Source organism: Aquila chrysaetos, chromosome 3, assembly GCF_900496995.4.
Source record: "Aquila chrysaetos chrysaetos chromosome 3, bAquChr1.4, whole genome shotgun sequence".
Lineage (NCBI taxonomy): Eukaryota > Metazoa > Chordata > Aves > Accipitriformes > Accipitridae > Aquila > Aquila chrysaetos.
The window spans coordinates 53,885,551-53,910,769 of NC_044006.1; the positions used below are offsets into that span (position 1 = coordinate 53,885,551).

Below are 25,219 nucleotides of genomic sequence, written 5' to 3' on the forward strand. Positions count from 1 at the left end.
TGGCTGAAATTTTTAAATCAACTGAGCCTAAAAATTACTTCTATTTAAACAGACAAGAGTATCCCAGGTAAGATGACTTGGTAATTCATACCTCTCCACTACACCCAATTAACCATTAGCCAGAAAATGCAAAAATTCTCTTTACCCAACTATTCTACATTTGTCCTAAGCCAAAATTCTGGCACTTTGGCATGTACACTCTTTTTTTTGAGACTAACATCCCAGCTTTCTATTGAATGGTATCAGGATATACACATGTATTTCACCTCCCTCCAGAACACAGAGCAACCTATTACTTTGCTATCCAATTCCTAAATATTAATAGACTGATGAAAATTTGTCATATGGGAACTCTCAGATCTTTTTCCTGTTACATTATTTGGAACACTTCATTATAGATAAGGCAGTAATATTCTCAGTTCCCAATCTCTGTTTAAAAATGCATTCTGCCTGGTTAGAGATGAATTTTGGGGGTTTTTTAATCACAGTTTGATTACAGATGTCAGCAACAGAGGCGACTAAAATATTTATTCAAGTAGCCTTCTCATTTAAGTATCCAATTATGGACTAACGCAACATTATAAGACTATAGGAAAAAAAGTGTTTAGACAAGTTTAAGTGACTCCCACATAATGAAGAGGAATAGCAAAGTATTTCCCAAACTGCAGGCTGCAGTGAACACACAGTGAGTAGCTTTGTTTGGAGTGGAAATGCTGCCCTAGTTAACAGTGAATGGTTCACTGTTGGTTTCCTCATAGCAAGGAAGAAAGAGGACAGGGTTTATACATGTGTTTCACATCCATTCTTATTTTCACACTGAGATTTACTTTTATTTTATGCCGCTGGAAACCATAACATAAAGGTCACAACAACTTGTAATGCCTTAAGATCTTGATAGGAAACAGGATGCCTTTAATCCATTATCACACAGTAAATCATCAACAGTAATTATTCCTACAACCTGAAGCTCATTACTCCATACCCCAGCTGCCAGAAGCACAGATTTAAGGTCATGACTTTTGACACATTCTCCTCCTGGAAGCTGCTGCATCCTCACCAAGAACAGGAAAATCGCTAAAAGCTTGCATTGGCGGGACCAGGAGGAGAGCTCGCTCCTGATCGTACAAAAGAGGTGCTGGTTTCGACTGCCTTGTCCTCAGGGGCAACCCTACACAGTGCCCCAGGGCTCAGCTCTGCAGCAGCAAGGCTGACCTGCCACCCTCCCCAAGCAGCCCGAATCACTTGTCCAGTGCCTGCTCACGTTGGGTAAGAGCAGACCAGAAACAACCAGAAAACAACTAGAAACCCAACCCGTTAGCCACCACCTGTCCTATATGCAGTAAAACCACGTGGCTGATATCCTTCTCTTTCCAGATTACAGCACCTCCGCAGTGGAGCTCAGCTCTATTCCAACTAGAGCACTAGATGGGATTGCTCGTGTTCTCTACACTATTAGATCTCCCTTTGTGAAAATGGACATTATTTTTCCTTGCATTTGTAATCTTAAAAGACTTACGATTTTTGAAGGTATCTGGTGTAGAAAAGCACTTCAGAGGATTTTACCAAAAAAAATTTAAATAAATTCTGAGGCAGCAGAAGACTTTGCAAACTAATTTGCATGATATTTCTTAACGGAACACCAAGAGATCTCATTCACCATATGAATTACTTTAGAAAACGAAGGAACATTACCATTTCCACAACATTTTCTCCATTTTTTAAAAAAAATGAAGCCTCACACATTAATTCAAACTTACAATTACAAATTGCTTATAAAGGAAGTTCAGACACTTCTTACCTTTCCTTTTATTTCTGCATTATAAAGGAGGTGAAGACTGAGATAATGCAAAAATATGAAACTTTCCAAAACTTAAGTTTTAAGCTTAAAGGGATCTAAATAAAGGGCTATGGAAGGGATCTAAATAACTTCAAGTTACATGTGACTGCTGAAAATTATAACCACTCCAGCCTACTTTATTTTATTATTGCACTCCCCCTTTCATATAGTTATTTTTCCAGTTTCATGGCCATGAATTTTGTTATTCAGATTTCTCCACATTAGTTCATCTTTTTCAACCATTTCTGTTAAAAAAATATGCCTTCTTACAACAAGATTATGGTACCAATTTTTTTTTTTTTTTTTTTTTAGCAAATGCTAATATTAAAATCAAATATAGAAAATTCACTTTTAAGTATAATTACTTCTTTTAAAGTATTTTATTCCTTCTAGTAAAATATACAGGAATACATATACACAGAGATTTGTGTTTGTTGAGTCACAAGAGTTCCATATTCTGCTTAGGGCATGGTTGACTGAAATACACGTAGCGAGTGAGACATACCCAGAGCACGTCAGACGTACAGTGCTTGCATCAGCCACTGACATATCTCACAAGCAGCAGACTTGCAAGAAGTTCCCCTATGTTTTAGAAAGCTGGTGCAATCCTCCAATTTGACCCAGACAAGTTTTCTCAATAGAAGAGAGTACTAATTTTAGCTGGTTTTCAGCTAATTTTAGCTGAATGCACATATTTTGATAGATGTTTGTTCAGAGCTACTTTGTGAAGATCTAACATTACCATACTTCTACCACTATTAATTTTCCTTTCTTCTTACTCCTCCTTACACAGACATAGAATCATAGAAAACACTGACATAAAATAATTTAGGTTGGAGAAGACCTTTAAGATCTTCAAGTCCAACCATAAACCTAGCACTGCCAAGTCCACCACTAAACCATATCCCTAAGCACCACGTCTGTCTTTTAAATACCTCCAGGGATGGTGACTCAGCCACTTCCCTGGGCAGCCTGTTCCAATGTCTGACAACCCTTTCGGTAAAGAAATTTTTCCTAATATCCAACCTAAATCTCCCTTGCCTCAACTTGAGGCCATTTCCTCTCGTCCTATCTCCAGCCACCTGACAGAAGAGACCAGCACCCACCTCGCTACAACCTCCTTTCAGGTAGTTGTAGAGGGAGATAAGGTCTCCCCTCAGCCTCCTTTTCTCCAGGCTAAACAACCCCAGCTCCCTCAGCTGCTCCTCATAAGACTTGTGCTCCAGGCCCCTCACCAGCTTCGTTGCCCTTCTCTGGACACGCTCCAGCACCTCAATGACTTTCCTGTAGTGAGGGGCCCAAAACTGAACACAGTACTCGAGGTGCGGCCTCACCAGTGCCGAGTACAGGGGAACAATCACCTCCCTGCTCCTGCTGGCCACACTATTTCTGATACAGGCCAGGATGCCGTTGGCCTTCTTGGCCACCTGGGCACACTGCTGGCTCATATTCAGCTGGCTGTCAACCAAAATAGGTCACGCCATAACATGACTGTGATAAAAGGACAATCTTTGCCATGTCTGAAAACTAGTTATTTACTGAATGTGTAATTTTTTTGTTTAGTTAATTAAAGCCTTCAAATCTTTCCTATTAAAATTTTATCATGATTTGTTGGATATAAGCCAAAGTGAAATCTCCTCCCTATGGCCACACAGACTTGTATATACTGAACATCAGTGGGACTACTTAGGCGCAAAGAAGCCCATTGCTCAGTGTTTAAAGCTTTGTATTTGCTACAAAAAAAGAACTTTCAGAGCTAAAAAAAAAAAAAAAAACCACCACAGGTGCGCATGTGACCAAGATTGAACTATTTAATGGGCAAAAAGTTAAACAGGCAGTAAACAACCAGTCAGCAAGAAATTGATAACCCTGGAAAATCACTGAAAAGTGTATTTTCATGCTAGGGAGAAATCTTCCAGGGAACCCAAATGGGAAAGATAGATAAATTACTAAGACAGAAGGGAGTAAAGGTCCTCATGCCTCTGAAGAATTGAACATAGTCCTAAGTCACTGTGAAAGTTAGCACAGGTTGTGCTGGATCATGTTACCCCCAAGAGGACACTGGCAACTGGAGCACAGAACTGTGCACATCTTTCCCTTCAGGAAACCCACTGGGAGTTTTACTTGTTTGCCTTTATGCTTCACTTTCCTTGAAAACAGTTTCCATTAAGGTAGTTTTCTTATTATTAGTCTACATTTTTCCCAGTGCAAGATTAGTCTAAGAGCACCACTGAGCATGGAGACTGAGCATCTTTAGCAGCACAGCTTACAGTAACGAAGATTAGATATATTTTTCCTTCTGGTTAAGGAAATACAGATCATAGTAACAAGGATAGAAAGAGTATGCCAGAAAGCTGAGTGCAGAAATAGAAGAAGCTAGTATTTCAAAATGACATGAGAGTATTAAAAATAACAGAGAGAAAAAGAAATGAGAGCACACTGTCTTTTCTGACCAGGTCATTTCAAATAGCCATTTCATTGATATAGACTGTAGGAGGGGTAACAGGTTAAATCCAAGATCTTGCAGTATGAGTCCTTGTACTACATTGCCATGTGAACACCTCTCTTTCTCAGAAATTTTCAAAATCTATGTAGTAAAGAAAGCTCTAATGGAAAATTACACTACAAATCACCTGACTATTCTTACAGAAGCTGTGTGGGTTATGTTCTCATGCATTTTTCATAACTGCAAAACAGCTTGTGAATGTCCCACTTAACTGTCACGCTCCCGAGCCTAAGTTTTAAATAGACCCTTTTTTTAAAAAAAAACAACCTGCAGGATATTAAACTTCAATATAAACCTATCTTCAAGGGAAAAAATATTATGTTCACAGTACCACTGTAAATTATTGAAAATCACAAGTAAAGATCTATTTTGTTACATCCCTCAAAAGAAATCAATTCATTGCTAGAAAAACTTGATTAAAAAATAAGAGATTACTTGATTAAAACTTGATTAAAAAACTTGAGATTAAAAAATAAGAACGGAAGATTCTTTTTTTTTAACCATTTTATATTCTGTCTTCTTCAACACAACAGTAAAGCTTCTTTCACAAAACCATATGCAAATTTCACAGTAATTTCAGGTTCTATCCAACCTACAATAACAGGTCAATTTGATCACACTTTTTTCTTTTTTTTTAAACTTTGCAAGTTGGACTGTTTTCTAGGGCAATGTTCAAGGGATACAAAGATGTTCAAGAATCCAAACTGAGCCTTAATCTCAGCTCTCCCCCTATAAGATCCCATCCTGTTGCTTGCATCTTTCTAACCCTTTAACACATAGCCATAAATTAAGAGCAACCTGAGCAGACGTGACCATAGAGCTCTCTGTGAAAGGGCTGGATGCAGTTTTTAAAGCTGTTTACTTGTTCTCCAGGCTATTAAAGCACAGGAGCTGGACCAACTGCCACATTTTATCTGCCTTATCATCTAGAGAGTATCCCTCAGGTTAACGATTATTAAAGCTTCCCTTGTGCCAGAAAAGAAAAATCTGCTCTCTACACTGAACTCTGAAATTATCTTTCCTCAATAAAAAGTATCGACCAGGAAGGATGCAGTTACCCTAGTAATTAAGAGGTTCCTAAAACTGGAGAAGATTGCATACACCTGAAGAGGAAGACAGGTGAGAACAGCACAAGTGTTTAGGCAGACAGAAATGATGCCTAACTTTTAGACAAAATTCTGACTTTAGTGTCTGCTTTAAAGTTAGATTTCTTACGCAATTGATTTACAATGTGTTAATAGGATCAGTTCATGCTTTTTGCTTGCACTTTTTTGGAGGAAAGTTGCATATAACAGGACTGAAAATGAATAGAAATTACAGAAACAGAAGAGAGGCTGCTCTCCCAAAAAGAGTGCCCAGTCAATGCAGTAAAGCATTGCTTATCCAATTATTTTTATCTGAATAAATTTTTTACATTTATGTGAGCTGGTAGAAGATTAGTGTTTTGCTGCATTTAGTTTTTAAAAAGTAACTGAAAGGTAGTACGTATACCTTAGCATGACATTTGAATTCATTGCTATGGATCTTAAGCCATTCAAGGAGAAAGAACTATCACTATGTAATTAAATCTTGACCAGATGGGTAGCTTATAAAACTTGCAATATTCTATTTACATACTGTGCGAAAGTACTATTTTAATGTATAAAATGTGTACACTGAATACAATAAAACTTCACCTTGCACTGGAGAAAAATAAATAAGGCCACATGCCTAAAGACCATGGAGCTCAAATAAAACTTTCGTGTTTGTTTTTGAGTTGCGCTTTTTTTTATTTTGTCCAGTTTATTTTGTAGTTTTACCATTTCTTCAGTTAGGGAGAAAAGCAAGTTTCTTACCTTGGTAGGCAAAAGATTTTTAGAAAGATACATATAGACAGATAGATAAGTACACACAACTATAGCTACATGTATATAACATACATATATATGTATATATACACACATATATTGTGTTGGGCTGGATCAGAGCAAACGTTTGTCAAGCCAAGTTCCCTCCTTCCAACAGTGGCTGACAGGTGATGCACAAGTAGGCAAACACCTAGTTCATTACCTCCAAGGTGAATATTATCCATTATTCTGATGTGATAAAAAGAGTAAGTCTGTTCTGCTGGAAATTTCATTCCATAATAACATCCAATTTAAATCGGGTTAAACAGTTTGAAAATCACCCTCATAAATGGTTTCTTATGTTTAAAAGAAGGTGGGAAGAAAATGCAATGCAATGTGGCTGTTTTACATAATGAGTATTTAAATGTCAGGTGGAAAGACTCTAAGTGTAAAAACTAAGTTGGTCTTACAAGAACAAAAAAAACCATGCTAACTTCTGTCTGTATGCTACTGCACATATTAACAACACAGGATTTCTACTAGGTTGCAACAAAGTGTGACATTACCTGCAGAAAATTACTTCATGTTCAAGAGCAAATTATTTATTTTCCAAGTGACAATCTGTGGGCAGGAACATGGAGATCCAGCTTTCCCAAACCTGTGTGTGTATGTCCGTGTGCAGAGCATTTCAAAGGTACAGAAAACACAAAATGGGTACATGCCACCTGCGGAATATTAGTTGGTGATCTTCAAACACTGAAGCCAATACCTGCTAGAGAGCTGATAAAGCTTGTGAAACTAACCAAAACAGAAGCTAATGCCCCAGGGCATTATAAAGAAGGTCTTTCAGGTCACGTCTTGGAAAATGTTAGTTCTGAGACAAATAAAAGACTTTCACCTGAGCAGAAGCAGTGATATGGAGACTGCAAGCCTCAGCCATGTACCTTCCGTAAGACATCACTTCCCCACCTGATGGCTACAGAGGACTTTAAATGATGAAAAGGAAGAGACTAAACGGAAGCCTATCTCTAATTCAGTTCCTCTACTAATCAAGCGCAGAAAGTGCAAATTGAAGGTAGCACACATCTATTAGAATATCTTAAAATAAAGCTTACAGAGAACAGAGCCAAAACTGAAAAACAACTACACAACTGTAGCCAGTACGACCCAGAGGGCATAGCATGCCCAAGAACATTACAGAAACTGAAATGCCCATTCAGACTGGTATAATCTGTACAGCAGAAGAATTTCCAGAGAATCAAGTATTAACCCAATAAGGGAGAATATGTAGCAGTCCTCTGACAAGGAAGAAAAAGAAGTAGTGATGAGAAGAGGAAGTAGCAAGGGCATCTGCTATACAACATCAGGACTAGAAAAAAAATGAAACCCAAAACCCTTCGTCAAAATTCAAGTGTAATTCAAAACCAGAGAATGACAAATTCCTGCAACTAACCACACAGACATATGCTCAATGAAATGTGCATCAGAACATCTCCTGCCTGAGGCAATGTATTCAGGCTCTGGGGAAGGGAAGCAACTTGATCATATCTCTGCCTTGGACATCTGAACGTAGGTCTCCCAGACAGGACCAGGTGTGACCTGCAATCAGCAGAGGACTAACACCACCTTTTCCTGTGAAGTTCTGCTCTTTCCTCTTCATCGGCATGAACACTGACATTATTCCACAAGTTAATCCTTGCCAGGTGCTCTTCAGATCACTCCTTGTGAGGAAGAGTCAAAAATGACGAACAATGCCTCCAAGCAGAAGGAAGAAATGAGTTCATCAAACAGAGCTATAAAAATCAGGGAGAATTATGGGAAGTTGAGAAATAAGAATTGTATTTCAGGAAATTCCTATGCACCTACTTTAACATATGAGATGTCCCCAGCAACTCTGTGTGAGTCAGCATAGGAGAAGATTACCAAAAGCGTATGTTTAGCTAGGCCTCTAACCAGGCACATACTAGTAGAGGAAGCATTAACATCATTTACATAAGAAAATACTAGGATCATAGGAGATTGCCTGGACACAGTAGAGTAGCAGCCCTCTGGAAAAGAACAAGATGCCAATAACACAGTTTCAAAAAAAGTCTGCTTTAAAATTCTGGAAGTGTTTTGGGTTTGTGTGGTGGGGTTTTGATAGCGGGAAAGGGGCTGCAGGGGTGGCTCCTGTGAGAAGCTGCTGGAAGCTTCCCGGGCTCCACGTCAGACCGGCCTCTGGCCAAGGCCAACCCCATCAGTGACAGTAGTAGTGCCTCTGGGATAACAGATTTAAGAAGGGAAACCTGCAGTGGAGAAGGAGATTGGAATGTGAGAGAAACCCCTCTGCAGGCACTGACGTCAGTGAGGAAGGAGGGGGAGGAGGTGCGCCGGAGGAGGGGATGCCCCTGCAGCCCGAGGTGAGATGGCAGGCTGTCCCCCCCAGCCCATGGAGGGGAGCGGGGGAGCAGATGCCCACCTGCAGTCCGGGGAGGACCCCATGCCGGAGCAGGGGGATGCCCCCCAAAGATGGCTGTGACTCCATGGGAAAGCCCATGCTGGAGCAGTCTGTGACTGAAGGACTGCAGCCCATGGAAAGGACCCATGCTGGAGCAGTTTGTGAAGAACTGCAGCCCGTGGGAAGGACCCACAGGGGAGAAGTTCATGGAGGACTGTCTGCCTTGGGAGGGACCCCACGCTGGAGCAGGGGAAGAGTGAGGAGTCCTGCCCCTGAGGAGGAAGGAGCACCAGAGACGACGTGTGATGAACTGACCGCAACCTTCATTCCCCATCCCCCTGTGCCACTGAGGGGGAGGAGGTAGAAAAATAGGGAGTGAAGTTGAGCCAGGAAGGAGGGAGGGGTGGGGGAAGGTGTTTTAAGATTTGGTTTTACTTCCCATTATCCTTGTTTTGATTTGATTGGTAGTAAATTAAATTGATTTTGTTTTTTCCCCAAGTTGAGTCTGTCTTTTGCCCGTGACCATAACTGGTGAGTGATCCCTCCCTGTCCTTGTCTTGACCCACGAGCATTTCTTTATATTTTCTCCTCCTCATCCCACCAGGGCCGGAGGGGAAGGGGTGAGTGAGCAGCTGCATGGTGCTTTGTTGCCGGCTGGGCTTAAACCACGACAGGAAGCAAAGCAAATAAAACCCTTCAGTTTTAATAGAAAAGTAGTACATAAATCATTAACAGAAATCAGTAATAGATTCTAAGAGGAACAAGATAAGAACAGCAGAGATGGGGAGCGAGTTAATACCACAAAAGAACTTATGGAAACACTTTCAAAAAAAGTCATTTAAATTGACAGTTGTGGTGCCAAACAACAATCAGGCATCATGCTCAAGTAAACACGGTGCAAACCATTCCATCTATCCTTAATGATTGTAAAAGTTCTATGGTAAGAACTCCTTGTTATGGACTCATCTGGAACACACCAGAGACATCTTTGGCAGCAGCTATATAATGCCAGTCAATGATGAAAAAGCAAATTTGTTTTTGCTACAGATGGTTACATTTTAAAATGTAACCTTTTCTAAAAAGGACAGTCCCCTAGAGACATGACATCTTATCTGTTAAATTCACATGGGTTAAACAAAGCTCATCTACAGAAAATGGATCTCTGTCATTTCTTCTTAGAAGTCTGACAGTATTCAGTCAAACTTCTGTAGGGAGGAGAGAAGATGTCCAGAAGATAGAGCAAAACAAAAAAGAAAGAAAAGAAAAAAGAAGAGGCAATCAACCTTTTAAATTATTTCACGCCAACTAAGATTTGAAGTGTTACATCCATTCTGCTTAGATCTGTAGTCTTCAACTCAAAGGTCACATTATTATGGATTTTGCTTGCCAAAGCATAACAGAAATAGTTTTTCAATAATTTTGAAGGTCTTTGGGGGGCAATGTGTTCTCGGCATTATTCATGAAAGATATGACATTTTATTTATCTAGTTTCTTTTAAAATAGTTGAGAATAAAACAACAATGATGATGTGTTGCCAAACCCTTCTCAGTTGTTTCTCTCTCTTCTCTCTCTCTCACACACACACAAAGTTTCTAACATGGAAATAAGTGTTATTTTTACTACTTGATTTTAAAACGAGAATTTTAAAACATAAGCAAAATCTGTCAAATCTGATCTGTTTCTCTAAAACCTAAATCTAAAAATCAAAAAGGCAATTCATATGGTTTCCTAAACTTCATGGGAAAGAATTCCTCTTCAGAAATAAGCAACCCTTTGCAAAATTTGCAACATAAACATTATAGCAGCTGTAATGCCATGCCAGGATCAGGAGAGGAAAGTGCTTAGAAATCCCATAAGACACCCCAGCTAATATCTGAGAGGAATTTCAAAATATATTCCTTTTCAAGTTCCATTTGCTTATACTGTTTTATACATAACACTACAAATATATATGGGAAACATCTTTAATAGCAGCCAAGTAATCCAAGTAATCAATTCCTTCTTAAGCAAGAAAACATTTATCTGGTGTTATTAATTTCACCATTTGGTACACACACAGGTGTCAGGACTGTGCACTTACAGAGCTGGGGCTGGAGTGCCGCCTGACTTTAGGTGATTCCTTCCCTGCAGATGAAGTTTTGAAGTTAATGCAAGCGTTGTTCTCTGAATGAACTCTCTTCACTTGATTAGTTGGTTTCTCAAATGGATCAAAACTACTCTGTGTCCTCTGAACCCGTACTTTTTTATCCTCAGGAATTGTATCCAGAGGTTTGATCACTGAATCCATTCCCTGGCAGTTCCGTGTAGACATCTTTGTGACACATATCTGAAAGGAAAAAACAGCATTCATTGACTCTAACAGGCTTAAAGTCCGTGTCAATCCATACATCAGCCAGCATCAAAAAAGGCATTGGACTTCATAAGCATTCATCTTCTATTTCTACATTAAAATAGGAAACAACACATGCATTTTACATAGGGATGCATTTTACATAGGGGACACAGAGCACAGTCATAACAATAAAAAGCCTATCTTTGTACAGTGTACTAAAAGATCCTGAAAAAGAAAGACGGAGAGGAACACATAAAATTCATATGTTTGTGTTTTCTTGTACAACGTGTTCTTAGCAACAATGTCACTTCACTTCTTTCTCCAATCTAGCCACCGATATCCGCAAGCAGTATTGATTTCCATTTGTTTAAAAGTGGATGAGACAAAACTTAAATAAATGATGGTAGTTTGTGTGTGCACTTCAGTGCTGGCCTGCCAAAGATCCAATACCAGTATATTATTGTATTTTTAAATAATGCTTATACAGTGTTATTATTATCATCACCATATGTCTCAGAGAAATCAAATCAGCAAATCAATTCCCAGGCAGTGAAACGTGAGACTGCAGCTTAATGGCACACTAAAGTGCAGAAGTTCAGTTCTTTGTTACTGTGAAGTATGACTCTGCCAAGCCCCGAAGACTGCAACTTGCTGCTTGAGCTACCAAAATACGCTATTGCTAGTTCAAAAGAACTAAATAAGCAGAACAGCTAGTTTAGATACTCCAGTCATGTACGTTTATGGTTTTAATTTTAATACATTACAACGTATAAGACATTTTTTTAAATCACGCAGTTGGTAGAGGGTTGTATTTGAGGCCTCAGCTTCTGTTTTCACTCATAAGAGACTCAACTTTTATTTGGGAAGAAAAGAAATAATTTTAGCTTTCAGGCTACAGGGAAAAGCTATGAAATGTGATGCAAGCAGATCTAAGGTGCTCCTTAAATCATAAGGCAAATCAAAAGAATCTACAATGTACTTTTTCTGTGATATTTGCAAGTATTTAAGGATAGACAGTGTTAATTTGCTGTCAACCACGTTGTTCACATACATACAATTAAAGAAGCATAATGTTTCATTCAAGCACCTCCAATCTAAGCATTTTTGAAACTTGCTGTCATAAAATAGTTAATATGAAAAAAAATTTTAAAAAAGTATTCACCATTACCATTTAATCAGGACTCTTCCCCCATAACCCAAAGCATCTCCAATATACTCCAATACACTCCAATTCTCCAAGAAATTATTCTTTGCCATTTCCCTGGAGGAATTCTGTGCCTTGAGATCCAACTTACTTCAGCTGTTTATAGAAATACTGGGTGAATATACCTTGGGTTTTTTAATGTTTTGTGGTTTTGATGATCCAATGTAACAGTAGATCAAAGACTTCTTTTGTACATTAAAAATTTAAAGTACATTTCCTGCACAGTGCCATCTGGGTGAACAATCATACACCAGGTCAACTCTAATGAAGGACATTACTAGCATTACAAACGAGGCTTTACAAGGGTTCACATTTCTTCTCATTAAAGCAGTTTCTCCAAGACTAAAACTTAACCAAGTTTTAACTGAGAAAAGGAACAGCCCCCCTTCATTCCAAATGATAATTCCCTCTCAGGCCAAAATTAAGGCAATTATGTAATTTTGGTCTATTACTTCAGAGAGAAAAGATATATTACTTCAGAGAGAAAAGATAAAGAGCTGCTGCACAAAGAATTTTTAATTAGCCTTCTTGTAAAATTAATTGGCTTCTTTTCCCTAAAACAACTTAAATGCACAGACATGCACCCACATACTTCCCACTGTCCTCTCCAGATCCATGGGATTCCACAGCTATAAACATATTATAGGTAATAATGCCATGAGTGCTGCTTCTAGTTTCTTTTTCCACTGGAAAATCTCCATGTCTAGCTCTAACGTGGGCCAAGTAAGCACTGCATTAAAAAAAAAAAAAAATGCAAGACATCTGTTACTATTGATCGTCTCTACTGGAAGCAATAATAGTTTGGAATTAGATATTGAAGGGAGACACTTTAACCTTCAGGTCACTTGACTGAATCTGGAGTAGGATAAAAATCCCCACAATCATCTTCTAATAGCCAACTTCAAACTTGCAAATGACTAAACCCAAGATGTACACCAACCAGCCCCCCGCTCAGAAGTCAAAGACCTCAGTGGATGCACAGGCTGAACACCAGCATCACCAGTGGGAAAGACTGAAGACCGCAGAGAAGTGCAAAAGCAGGGGCTGCTCCCTGCGCTCCTCTGCCTGCTCTGCAACTGCAGCGCTTCTCCTGCCAGCGCTGGCAAGGGCGTTCATTCATCACTTCTCCCTCACCTATATCAAGAGTTCCCTAGCAGAAATAAAACATTCTCTCCAAGTGACCACTGACCACAGCGCACTGTGAAGCCAACAGAGCTGAGCTTATGCTGTTGTTGAAGGTACACATTTCCAATCCGTCTACGCTGCCTATAAAACTCTGAAGAGAAACAGCATTTAAGTGGTTGCTTTACATTCTGTCATTGATAGGCCAAGTCCAACTTCATGCTGAAACTCTGCTCTGTGAAATCTGAAAGGAGCAGGTCTAAAACATCAGTACTGACCACTGGCTGTAACTTCAAAATTACACAGCTTAAGGTTGCAGTAAACTCATTGGTAATTTCAGGATTCCCTCCATCAGCAAGAGCTACGCTACCGCAATAGCCTTGCTTCTGCCCCTGGGCAGCGGGCACGCTGACCTGCCAGTCTTGTGTCCAGCTAATGGTAGAACTTATTCTGTAGTGACTTACCATGCAAAAAAGCAACAGTGTACTGAGCAAGACTGATGCATAACGTATTCTGGAGATGTTCTGTGCATACAAGTGATCTTAGATTTCACTGGCACGACCAGATCGCTTTTAGGAACAGTACAGATTTGAATTTTTCTATTACACTAATTCAGCTTTTCAAGTATCATTTTCCCCTTGTAGTCCATAACAAAAGTTATTCTTATAAATTTCAGCCTCTCAAATGATACATACAAATACTTAGCATCAGCAGCTCTTAGACCTGTGAACCACTGTCTACCACCTGGTAGTTCCTTGCTGGTAGTCAGGAGATGCCTAACCCACCCTCTTATTTCCAGCTTTCTTTTTGCGTAGGAGAGTAAGGACCATTTTCCAGTTAAAGCATAGTATTTGTCACAAAGGACACACGTTCATTTTCAGGCTCTTTTGGATGCTTCTGTGTGATCCTCTGGGCAAGTCAGAATTTCCCTCTGAGTCCATTTTGCCATCTGTAAGACAGGTCCTTTCTTTTTACACTATTCTATTTCATCTATTTTATCTACATAAGCCATAGGTTCTTCAGAGTGTGGACTATTTTTTTACTACTGCTACATGCAGAACAACCCTTGTGCATGCCAATGAAGATGACAATCCAGAAAGTAGTGGAAACTATCTCTTGCCAGTGCAGTCTCTGAATATCTGCTTTAGCTAAAATTACCAGAATAAAACACAAATTTAAACAAGTGTAAGAGCTCATGACATATAGGAAGTCAATCTACATGATTCATCGTCCCTTCTTGCCCTTCCTCTATAAATCTAAATAATGCTGTACTTAAAACAGTGGGGCTCAGACAGTCATTGAGATGCTGCAAATGCCACCACAAACCAAAATGGGTGCTACATGAAGATGTGATCAATGGCATCTTAACTATTACAAGTATTTACCTCAAATGTACATAGAGACAACATAGGTGATATCTTCGTTTGTCATACACAAGATGACAATTATGCTTTTGTCATGGTTTAACCCCAGCCGGTAACTAAGCACCTCACTCACTCACCCCAGCTACTCACTCACTCCCCCCCAACCCAGTGGGATGAGGGAGAGAATCAGGAAAGAAAAGTAAAACTCGTGGGTTGAGATAAGAACAGTTTAATACAACAGCAAAGAAGAAACCAATAATTATAATAATAACAATAATAAAAGGATTGGAATATACAAAACAAGTGATGCACAGTGCAGTTGCTCACCACTCACCGACTGACGCCCAGTTAGTTCCCAAGCAGCAATCCCCCAGGCCAACTCCCCCTCAGTTTACATACTGGGCATGATGTCACATGGTATGGAATACCCCTTTGGGCAGTTTGGGTCAGCTGCCCTGGCTGTGTCCCCTCCCAACTTCTTGTGCCCCTCCAGCCTTCTTGCTGCTTGGCCATGAGAAGCTGAAAAATACTTGACTTAGGCTAAATACTACTTAGCAACAAATGCAATCAAGAGAAAAAGGAGGCAAGAACTTTGCAGTATGAATGTGATATCCATTTAAAAAAACTTCTGTCTAGCAAACAGCGTAAGCCATTAAGCAGTTTTAATTACTGTTTCTTTAACAAAAGTCATCATACAAGTAAACATTAAGGTACGTCAACACTTTAAGTGATTCTTGCCCCTTCGGGAGTTACTGCCATGATTTGGTACTTCTCCAACCAAAAACTACATTCAAAGCATAACTTTCAGAAGTATAAACTATTTCAGAAACTATTTGGCTTTTAAAAGTCGTGCAATAAAGTCATGGTTATCACTTTCAGAAGAGGTATTTCTGCCAGCAGACCTCATAACTATGGGGACCAGAGGAATGGGATCTTTGTTTATGCTTTATCTCTTCTTTATAGGAAACAGGATTTAAAAATAGGCCAATTAACTTAATACATTTAACAACATAGATTATTGCAAGTGGAACAGGCAATACTTCAAAAAACTGTCCTGTAAGGACTGTTCAGCAGACATTACTGTCCTTCCAAACCTTATGTCAGATAGTAAAGGCTCAAGGAAGTCACTGGCCTATTCACCTCCTCTGAGCTTGGGCATGTTAGGTGGCCCTAGACATCAAACGTAAGAGAGAGTACAGCTGCTTTCTGCCACCTAAGTTCCCACCTGGCAGGAATCCCAACAGCAGTACCTCAGAGAAGCATGCTGAAAAACAGATGTTGGCAAAAACGGTGACAGAGGAGCAGGGACAAGGGGCAGATGATAAAAAAAAAAAAAAATTTCCACCATGTAAAAAAGGTAAAACAAAACAATGGCAATGGTATGTATGGTATTCACACCAGAGAACTTTACATGTAGGACATTCATCCCCCAAGTCTCTGCTTCAGTTCCAAGATGAAAGTCCTGGAAAACCTAAACTAGACTCCAACACCCAATCTCCCTTTGGAAGGAGTCTTGCTCTTCTTCACAGAGAACAGAGTGGTCCTACAGAAACTCATTTTTTGTGTTTCAAGTTACTGTTTGGAAAAACACTTCCAAAGCAGCACTCAGAAACTTCCAGGGACTCGGTGTCTTTCTGGGAAAGGATTTAATCTGAAAATAGCAATGACTGTTTCTACCCAGCGAGGTAACAGTATTAGTAGTTGAGAGTCCCTGACCCCAGCCTTGGAGAAAATATGCCTGTCAGCCCAGGTATGGTCCAACAGAAGCACCTCTCCATGAACATCCTGCCCGTTACATTTCTCACATAAGGATCATTAATATTAAATACACAACTGTATTTCCCCAAGTTGTTACACACACTCCTGCCAAACAGTATGCCAATACACCAAGTAGTCACCAGAGCAGCCACTGGTATCTCATATATTCTCCACACCCTGATGACTGAAATAAACCCACTTTTTAAATTTGTCCACAATTATTTACTCAGTCTCAACTAAAAAGGTAAGACAAAAAGACAGATGATGAGACAGAAGTAATTTTGCCACTTAAAAGCTACAGCACGAACAGCCACTTTGCAGTTGGCTGAAGAGCTCTTCTCTACTTTTGAAAGAAATAGCAAAGGGAAGATTTACCTAGAAAATCAGAATATTCATGTCAATTCCAATATTACTTGACCTATCACAGATTCTGGCAACGTAAAGCAAAATAAAAAGCAGCCCCACTAAAGTTAGTGCAGTTTGGTATTAAAAGTTTTTTTAGTGTTTCTCTGTGTGTTTTTATTTATTTAAAGTAAAAAAAGCCATTACCACACACCTAGAGCGTTAAAGAAAGGGCACTTCAAAATTCCTATCTTAGAACCACAAAAAAGCATAACATAGTTTATACTTTGCAACTTTCTTAGCTGCTGATCAGAATCAGAAGGCAATGCATGACAGACAACAGAACAGCTTGGACAGTCTTTTTTCCCAGCTCATCCTATTTAGTCTCACAATCAATTTGAGAAGATCCCAAGGCTGCTGCTCTAGGGTAAACAGGCTTAGTCATCATTACATCAGTAAGGATCACTGGGCTACAGTTTCCTACAGCCCCACCCTAACATCAGACTATCGTATCTCAAGACGTAATGTCTGCAAATAGCCACATTTTTCCCATAAAGACTACTGCTGAAGTTAGGAGACTGAAATCACAAGAAGTATATTTTTGCTCCATGCATAACGTCCATAATAAGCCCCATCAGATAAATAAAAATCAGTATAACGATTCATGGAATAATTTCTAAATAAAGAAGTCTCTTTGAATCACCTTATATCATTTCAAGCAATACTCCTTAATCTGCATTTGGGATTAATGTAAAAAAAAAAAAAAAAAAAAAAAAGGTTTATCAGATTTAGTTATCGTGATACAGTTTAAATGCAAGATTTTTTTCACTTCATCACTGTCAGCAAAATTAAGAGGTCCCAGAAAAACAGGATTCTTAGAATTAAAGGTTGCTGGATTAATTTATTTACTGTTTAAAGTAATATAGCATTTAAAGAGTGAGAGTGATCAGTTAAAACATGTAAGTAATTTATAGTCCTTATGGTTCATGAATTTTAAAACCAGTCATGAATGCCCCCTGAATTAATCACCTGTTAGGGTACTTAGTAAAAGATAGGCTGTCCCATATCAGTGGAATTTATTCATATGAATAAAGATATCCTCAATAACAAAGAACAATCAACTTTGGCATGACAGACCAGACATCCTACCACACAGAAGGAAAAAACCTAAGAATGTTTGTATAGTGTAAAGACATACTACTCTGAAGCGCATCATGTCTTTTAAGAAGATGCATTATCTGTTTTTTAACTTCTACATTTAACATCCTACAAATGTTTACATTGGTCATCCAGTACCTATGGACTTATGTAAAATATTAAAAAATTGCCATCCATCTGCTATCCTCTATCGGTCATTGCCACTATGTACATCCTAGGAAAAAGTAGTCAGCTGGGTAAATACCAGAGCAAACATCCAAAATTCTTACTGAAAAATCAGAAGAAATCATCTGAATTCCCCCTATTTGTACCATTCCAAGAGAAGTAGTACGAAAGGACTTGATATAGGGAAATGCAAGACCTAGCACCCACCCAGCAAAAATAAATAAATTACTGAGTGACTCAAGGCAAGGAAGTCACTTAACCTCTCCACAATTCCATTTTTCTGTTTGTAATAACGATCCTGCCCCTAACACAAGCAGAAACTGGGAGCACTAATTAATTTTGTAAAGCACTTGGGCTTTTTTAAGTGAAATGTTATGAAGATATAGATTATAATTTGTAGAGCCAAACCGCTCTGGAAGGTAGCACAACAATCTCATTATTACAGAGAATAAGACTTAGCACTTGCATTTAGCTGACAGATGAATAAAGAAAAAATCAAAAATAGCCAAGTGACTACTAACCTAACAGCTGAATTGCTGAGAGCATAAGGCCAGCATTAATTTTCACTGAAAAAATCCTATCTGGATACAAGTTTTCATTATCTTTTATAAGCATGTTATTTTCTATCGTGCCTTGGGAACTACATAAGTCATCTGCGGATTCTGGCAGCACTGGAATGTGACATTTGCTACTTATAAAACACAATTTGGGAATGTTCTGGAGTATTATAAGCAGCTTTGTTCAAAATAAAAACGCAGCTATCTGGAGAATCATTCTCTTTGAAAAACAAAGCAGCAGGGCGGCTCCTTCTTGTTATAACCACAGGTCTTGTCCGCTACTTCTTGTCCCAGCTGGTAGCACTCTCCATCTCCCCCGAGAAGAGAGGGTCAGCAAAAGGCTGCTGCACCCACAAGCAGAAACACGAATGGATCGAGAAGAGAGTTCAGTTAGTGAGAAAGCTACAATACGGGAAAAGATCAAGGAAGAGCAAGTGATGAGATAAGGGAGCAAATAAAATTGTGAAAGGGGAAGTAGAGCAGGTAATGCTGCACGACATCACCAGCAAGTTCATACTGGAACTATCAGTGCAATCAGGCCCAAATTTGAAAGAGCTCCTTCCACACTCACTCTTCCCTGTAATCCCCAGCACCAGCTCTGTGGTTTGAACATTTGATGTGCACAGCTAAAAACAGCAGTGAGAGAACTTGAGTAAGGTAGAAGAATAAAGGGGGAAAAAACAAAGGACAAGAAATAGAGTAATGGTCACACAAGGAAGGAAGGAATATGTGAGGAAAAAAAGATTATAAAATAGGCATTTCTTTTCCTCCCCTGTTGGCCTGTTGTTTCTCCCTGGTAACCTCTGGGGGTAACAGGCTCAACTGTGTCCCAGAACTATAATTCATGTCTTGGGTATTATTTGTTCAGCTTTATTTGGATGCAGAGATTGCTAGCAATGCTAGCTATGAATAAGCAAATGCAACTGAAAAGAAAGCTTGGAGACTGAAAATGGTATCTGGGGATATGGTACGCTCCTTGCTGTACCTAGCACAAACTTACTCATACACGTCCCACAGCTCATCTCAAAGGCACTCTCCAAAAATGGCTGGTTTATTTCTGAAGTTGAAGCTGATGTTAAACCAACTGTCTTTGTCATATGGAAGAAGGCAAATATAAAAAGGTCACTGAAGTGCCAGATGGAAGAATTTTTGAACTGGAAGTTCTGACATTAATTCTCTGTGTTTGTCTGAAACACTGAACTCAATGAGCAGATTAAATGTCTGTGCTGAATTGCCAAGTGAGAAACAAGTCACTCTCACAGAAAGGCCAAGTGATCAGACCTGGAGTAGGAATCCCAAGATCATTCAAATCTGAGAAGTTCAAGCACCTGAATCAAGGAAAAAATAAAGTTTTATACTGGAAGTTATTATGGGCAGTGCTTACACAACTCTTTCTTCCCCCCGCCTCCCACCTGCCCCAGACCTGCAATATAGCACATATTTATTCTGCTAAATTAATAGCTGAATATTAGCGTAATTACTGAATCAAGTGCAATCCTGGAGTCAGGAATTACTGCACATGACTGTATGTCCCTTGGACATGGCAAGGTGTAGCTAAGCATTTCTAAATTTAGTATTTTTTTCTGTTCGTACCACAGCGTAACTTCAGAAAAGTGAGTTTTCAGTCCATTAAAGTTGATGTTCCTCTCCCCACAGGGAAAAAAGGTCTGATTTTGAAGAGAACCCGGATTAGATTTTAGGTCTATAAAAGCCTACATACGTCCTCAAAGCAAAACCCTGTTCTGTGACAACAGTCGTCAGGAGGAGTCACCTAAGGACAGGGTCTCAGATAAAGGTCATGCAGAAGTCCTGACAGCCTGTAACGTACATGAAAAGAGACAGAAACTCAACAGAGCTGATCTAAAGGGGTGGTTTGCTCTATTTCTGTACTTATGTCCCAAAATACAATAACTGTGTTAGTAATAAAGCCTGGCAAATAAATTCTTCCTTTTACTTGCACGATGCTCAGGTTTGCCTCAAAGAAAGTGGCATGTAATATAGCATTCAAGCTTTTTCTACAATTACAACCAGGCTGCTGCTTCCATTAACCTGGTTCAGGACTGACAGCATCCAAAAGCTGTTGGGTCATTCTTCCACTAAACCAAGCAGGAGGACAGAAGAGCGGATCAACAGAGGTGTCAGCCCAGAAGAGGCAGCTTCCAGCTCCAGGCATGAGCCAGCAACTCTTTGGTAACCAGCAGAGTGGTGGAGAAAGTGTCTGAACATAAACACTCTCCCATGAAATTGTGACAGGTGGTTTCTATACTCTTTTACTTAGTTACTCATTTGTATCTGTTGTCTATCCTCCTCTGTAACCATATGAACAGCATTTAAAAATAAAGATTAAAAAAATATTTTCAATCCCTTTCCCATATCAGCCTCCTGCTCCAACAGATGGCTACATGTGCCAGTGCAAGTTTATACAGTTTTCCTTCCATAAGTGCATTATTAGTAGTTTTGTACGAACATTATATTAAGTCTTTCTGAGTTTACAGGTTTATAATTTTAGTCTATCCTCCAACACTCCCCCCGATCATGAAGTTATCAAAGGCGCATCCATAAATGCGGTAAGTCTTCCCACTGCCACATTCAAGTGTGAGAAATCTTGAGAGACTTGACAGCAAAATGCCTATTCTTGCTAAATTCTGAAGCTGTTGGCAAGGTTTTTAATAAAATAAATGGTAACCAACTCCATGCCTTGAAAATAGGTTTTACCTAGTTCCTTTAGGCTCCTTTGCCTATCCCTAGCAAGTCCTTTGATTCTTTCACAGGTCATATCAAGTACTTCTCATGCAAAATAAAAACAAGAATTGTTCTCCTACAAGCAGGGACTGCAACAAAAATACCGTTATTGGTCAGATATGGTCATGCAATTGACAGTATAAGACGTAAACCCAACTACACAACTAAGAAGTCAACTAAATTCTTCTATCTAGTGAGCCTGAAGTCAGATGAAAGCAATGAGACATGATGAGATGAAAACTTAATTTATAATTACAATGAACCAGAGAGTTTGTTTCAGACTGAAACGTCAGACAAAGGTAGTTTAAGAACTCAAGACCGACCTTCACATATATGCTGCAGAGCACTTATAAAAAGAAAAGAGGAAGGGGACAGGTTTCACAGTCATCTTTGCAAAATATCTGCATTTCCAGGAGGAAAGGTTTTACAACCATTTTGTGTCAGGTATGACAACCTTCTTTGCACTGAAGCAGCAGGCTGTACTGTCCTTTACAAACCAATGGGAGTCTTCAGCAGATGCTTAAAAAGTGCTTCCCAAGAAATAATTCAAGACTAGAATGGTAAATTAGTTTGGCTCTCCTTCCTTCATTCAAACCAATTCCTTCATTTAAAAAACGACAAAAATTTACTTGCTTCATTCCCTTCTCTCTTTTCTGCATTTTTTTCTTCTTTCCTTTCCTTCCTTCTCTTCCAAAGTTCCTTTTTTTACTATCTCTAGCAAAAGCTAGAGCAAAAACTAGGTAATGAGAGTTCTCTATTTCATTCTGCTAATGCATTTTAAAGTTTCATTCTAGTACCAAGAAAGAAATCTCTCCTGCTCTTAGGTGCTTCATCCCTGAGGTCAACAACCCTACAGCTTGACAAACGCAGCTTCTAAGGCAGATCAATGTCACAAGGAAAAACAAGCTCTCTGAGCGATTCTAGATCTGCTTTCTTCCGTATTATCTTCCAAACCACTGAATTTGACAAGGTATCCTCTATCAAATCAGCACAGGATAAAGGTATAGACAGAAAAAGAGCCTCAACTTTGTCATTATTCTCTTGTGCGAGTACTGTTCAGAGATTTGAATAACCTATATTCCAACTCAGTCTCCCAGAAATCTTCATAACAACCATCCACAACCTTTCTGCCATTGTTTTCTTTCATGGAAGTCAGAGTTCAGATGAGGATGACAAGTCCAGCTTCACAAACAATGATATCAAGAGAGTCCTTGTCTGTGTTTGGATCTCATATACACCTGACTTCTTTTTTTTAACTTGTTCTTTTTTCTTTTTTTTTTCCTCAGGTAAATGACCTGGTTACAGGATTCTGTAAAACTTGAATGAAAAGTCTTAAAGGAATTTTCTAGCAGCTACTGCAGGTTTGTCAGACTTGCAGTAGCACAATAACTTTTAAAGCAAAAAGGTGTAAGGAAGCATAATGAAACTTGCTTCTCAGTACATAACGTGCTATGCTGGAAAAAAATAGCAGAACCCCTGCAAACATACCATGTCCCACCACTCAGAATTTTGTTGGGGGCATAATGAAAATTATAGCATCTAAAGTTATTCAGAGTATGAAGAACACTCCAGTATATCTTTTCTTGCAAAGACGCATAAAACTTAAAAAGGAGAGATTTCAAACTGATAGTGAGAAGAGCTTATCATAAGGACAACTGCAATTTTATAAGAATTCTCTGAACAGCATAGAGATAATGCTTAATTTTCAAAAAACTAGGTATTTCAACAGAGAAATGAAAATCACTGCTGCTGCTTTGATGTGTTCAAGCAAAAACATATGCTGCAGTAGACTTATGACTGCGCTCAAATCAATTCTAAAGAAAAAGGTATAACAGTACAAAACAGTCAAGCCTTCTGCAGTTGGTGGCAATTTGCACCTCCGAAGCTGTAAGATCCTCTTGAATCACTTTCAACAAACAACAAATCCCAAGAATCAAACTGGTCAAAAATCACATAGTTAAAACATCAGTGAGAAGTCCTCCACCCTTACAGTACACTAAGTTTCTCATGAAAATACTTCATAAAACTGAGACTGACTGCAGATATTTTGCATGGCTTTTCCTGCATGGCTGCCTACCAGCAGTATAATCACATTTTATAATAATATAATTTTACATAATCTGGACTATTTTGCCAAATACAGGGAATTCCTTGTCGACTTGAAAGTTAAGGGTGGTGGTTCCACCACTTTCCCAGGCTGCAGCAAAACCAACCACCCCCATCATTAAACTGTATAACTTTCCAAGACAACTCTTCTGCACGATATTAAAATAACATTTCTATAGCCAATATTTATTAATGGAACCTATTTGTTCATTAAAAAACCCACTATTTACAGGGAAGTCTGGGCAAGCATATTTTACACATATTCTCTACAGGTTTAAATACATTTTCTTTGCACTTACACAAAGATTTGATAAACTGGGAGAGGACATACTCAAACGTACTAAACCTGTAGACTGAAAAGCATCAGAACTTAATTAAACGAAGCTGAACTTTCACAATACATAAACAGGCATTACGCTTTTTTCTATTGGTTTTATTTCCTCACTGCTCACTTGGCAATATTTGGTATTTTCCTCTTCAGGTAAGTTGTATACAATTTAACATTAAATAATAAAACATCCTACACAGCAAAATTGAAATACAACTAACATGAATTCTATACAATTTCGAGGATAGAATGATACAGACTGGGTCAAAAGCTTATGATATGGTGTTTGCTACTACCTTAGATTCCTTCACATTTATGTAACATCTAGCTGAATTTTATCACAAATCTTTTTCAATCAGAAGCTGCAACAGATCTCCTTGTCAGCAGGATGAGATAGCAAGTTCTACTGTAGCATTAACTTACCGAAATTCTAATAATAAATTCTAAAAATTTTTGCAAAACAAAACAAAAATCTCCACCCACACTTTTCACACAGTTTCTGACTAGCACACCATCATAGAGTAAGACAATTAACAGATAAAACTGTCTGCTTCTGCGTCCTCTGTGGGCCAGTCCAGAACTGATATAGGAACTTCAGAGAAAGCCCATCCACCCAGGAATATGATAAACAAAAGAGCAAGATCACAATACTGCTTCAGCAATAGAAGGAAAAGCCCAAAATTTACTTTTACAGAGGCAAAATGACCTGTTTATGCTATTGATTCAAAAATCCTATAACACAAAATCACCCCCCTGAATTCAACACCCAGCACTATGCTAAATTGCTATTTCACTACTTGCTTTTTGCTCAATTGCTAAATCCAGAATTATACGTAGGCTTATATTAGGGAGTGGAATGAAAGATATCAGTGAAATATATGCCACATGTGAAAGAGATGCATATAATCAATAATTCTGACAAGATACAATACACTTATCTCAAAAGCAAAAAGTAGTCACAGAAAGGTATTTACCAAACTATACCAAAACCCAGAAGTCATCACGTACGTGGAAGAAGCACTTCTTGACTGATGGAGCTGCTGCTGGGAGAAGTTGTCCTGACATTAATATTGTGATAGCAGGATTAAAAAAAGTAAAGTCCTTAAGGAGTCTGTTCCTTATCTAACCAACTTTCCATTCATGTACCTTCCTGCCATGGTACCAAAAGAAAAATCTAATCAAAGATGTTGGAAGCCAGTATGGACCTACCCAAGGGAACTCAAGCTCAGAAAACACATTATTTAACCTGTTCTTCCTGAATTAAGAACACCAGCTACATTTTTCTTTAGTTCAGAAACAGGCTCTGGAGCACTGGTATCTCACAGTCTCTCTGTTGTTTCAATTAATATTTGCTAGGATATTCTCCTTCATTTCAACATGGTTTGTAAGCTGTAATTATCATTGTATCAGTACCTGAAACATTTAGGAAAATTTT

At 38.8% G+C, this 25,219-nt stretch overlaps 1 protein-coding gene across 11 annotated transcripts in view; it reads right to left on the bottom strand.

The window, feature by feature from the left end:
• CDK14 (cyclin dependent kinase 14) overlaps window positions 1-25,219 on the bottom strand; it is a 339,864-nt gene that overhangs the window by 229,334 nt on the left and 85,311 nt on the right. For 10 of the 11 annotated variants that reach the window (XM_041122213.1, XM_030008240.2, XM_030008244.1 and 7 more), the window contains one exon: window positions 10,687-10,932. In XM_041122213.1, coding sequence (XP_040978147.1) covers window positions 10,687-10,932 — 246 coding nt within the window. Of the gene's footprint in view, window positions 1-10,686; window positions 10,933-24,758; window positions 24,778-25,219 lie in introns of those variants that run through there. The other variant, XM_030008247.1, reaches the window with a different exon arrangement.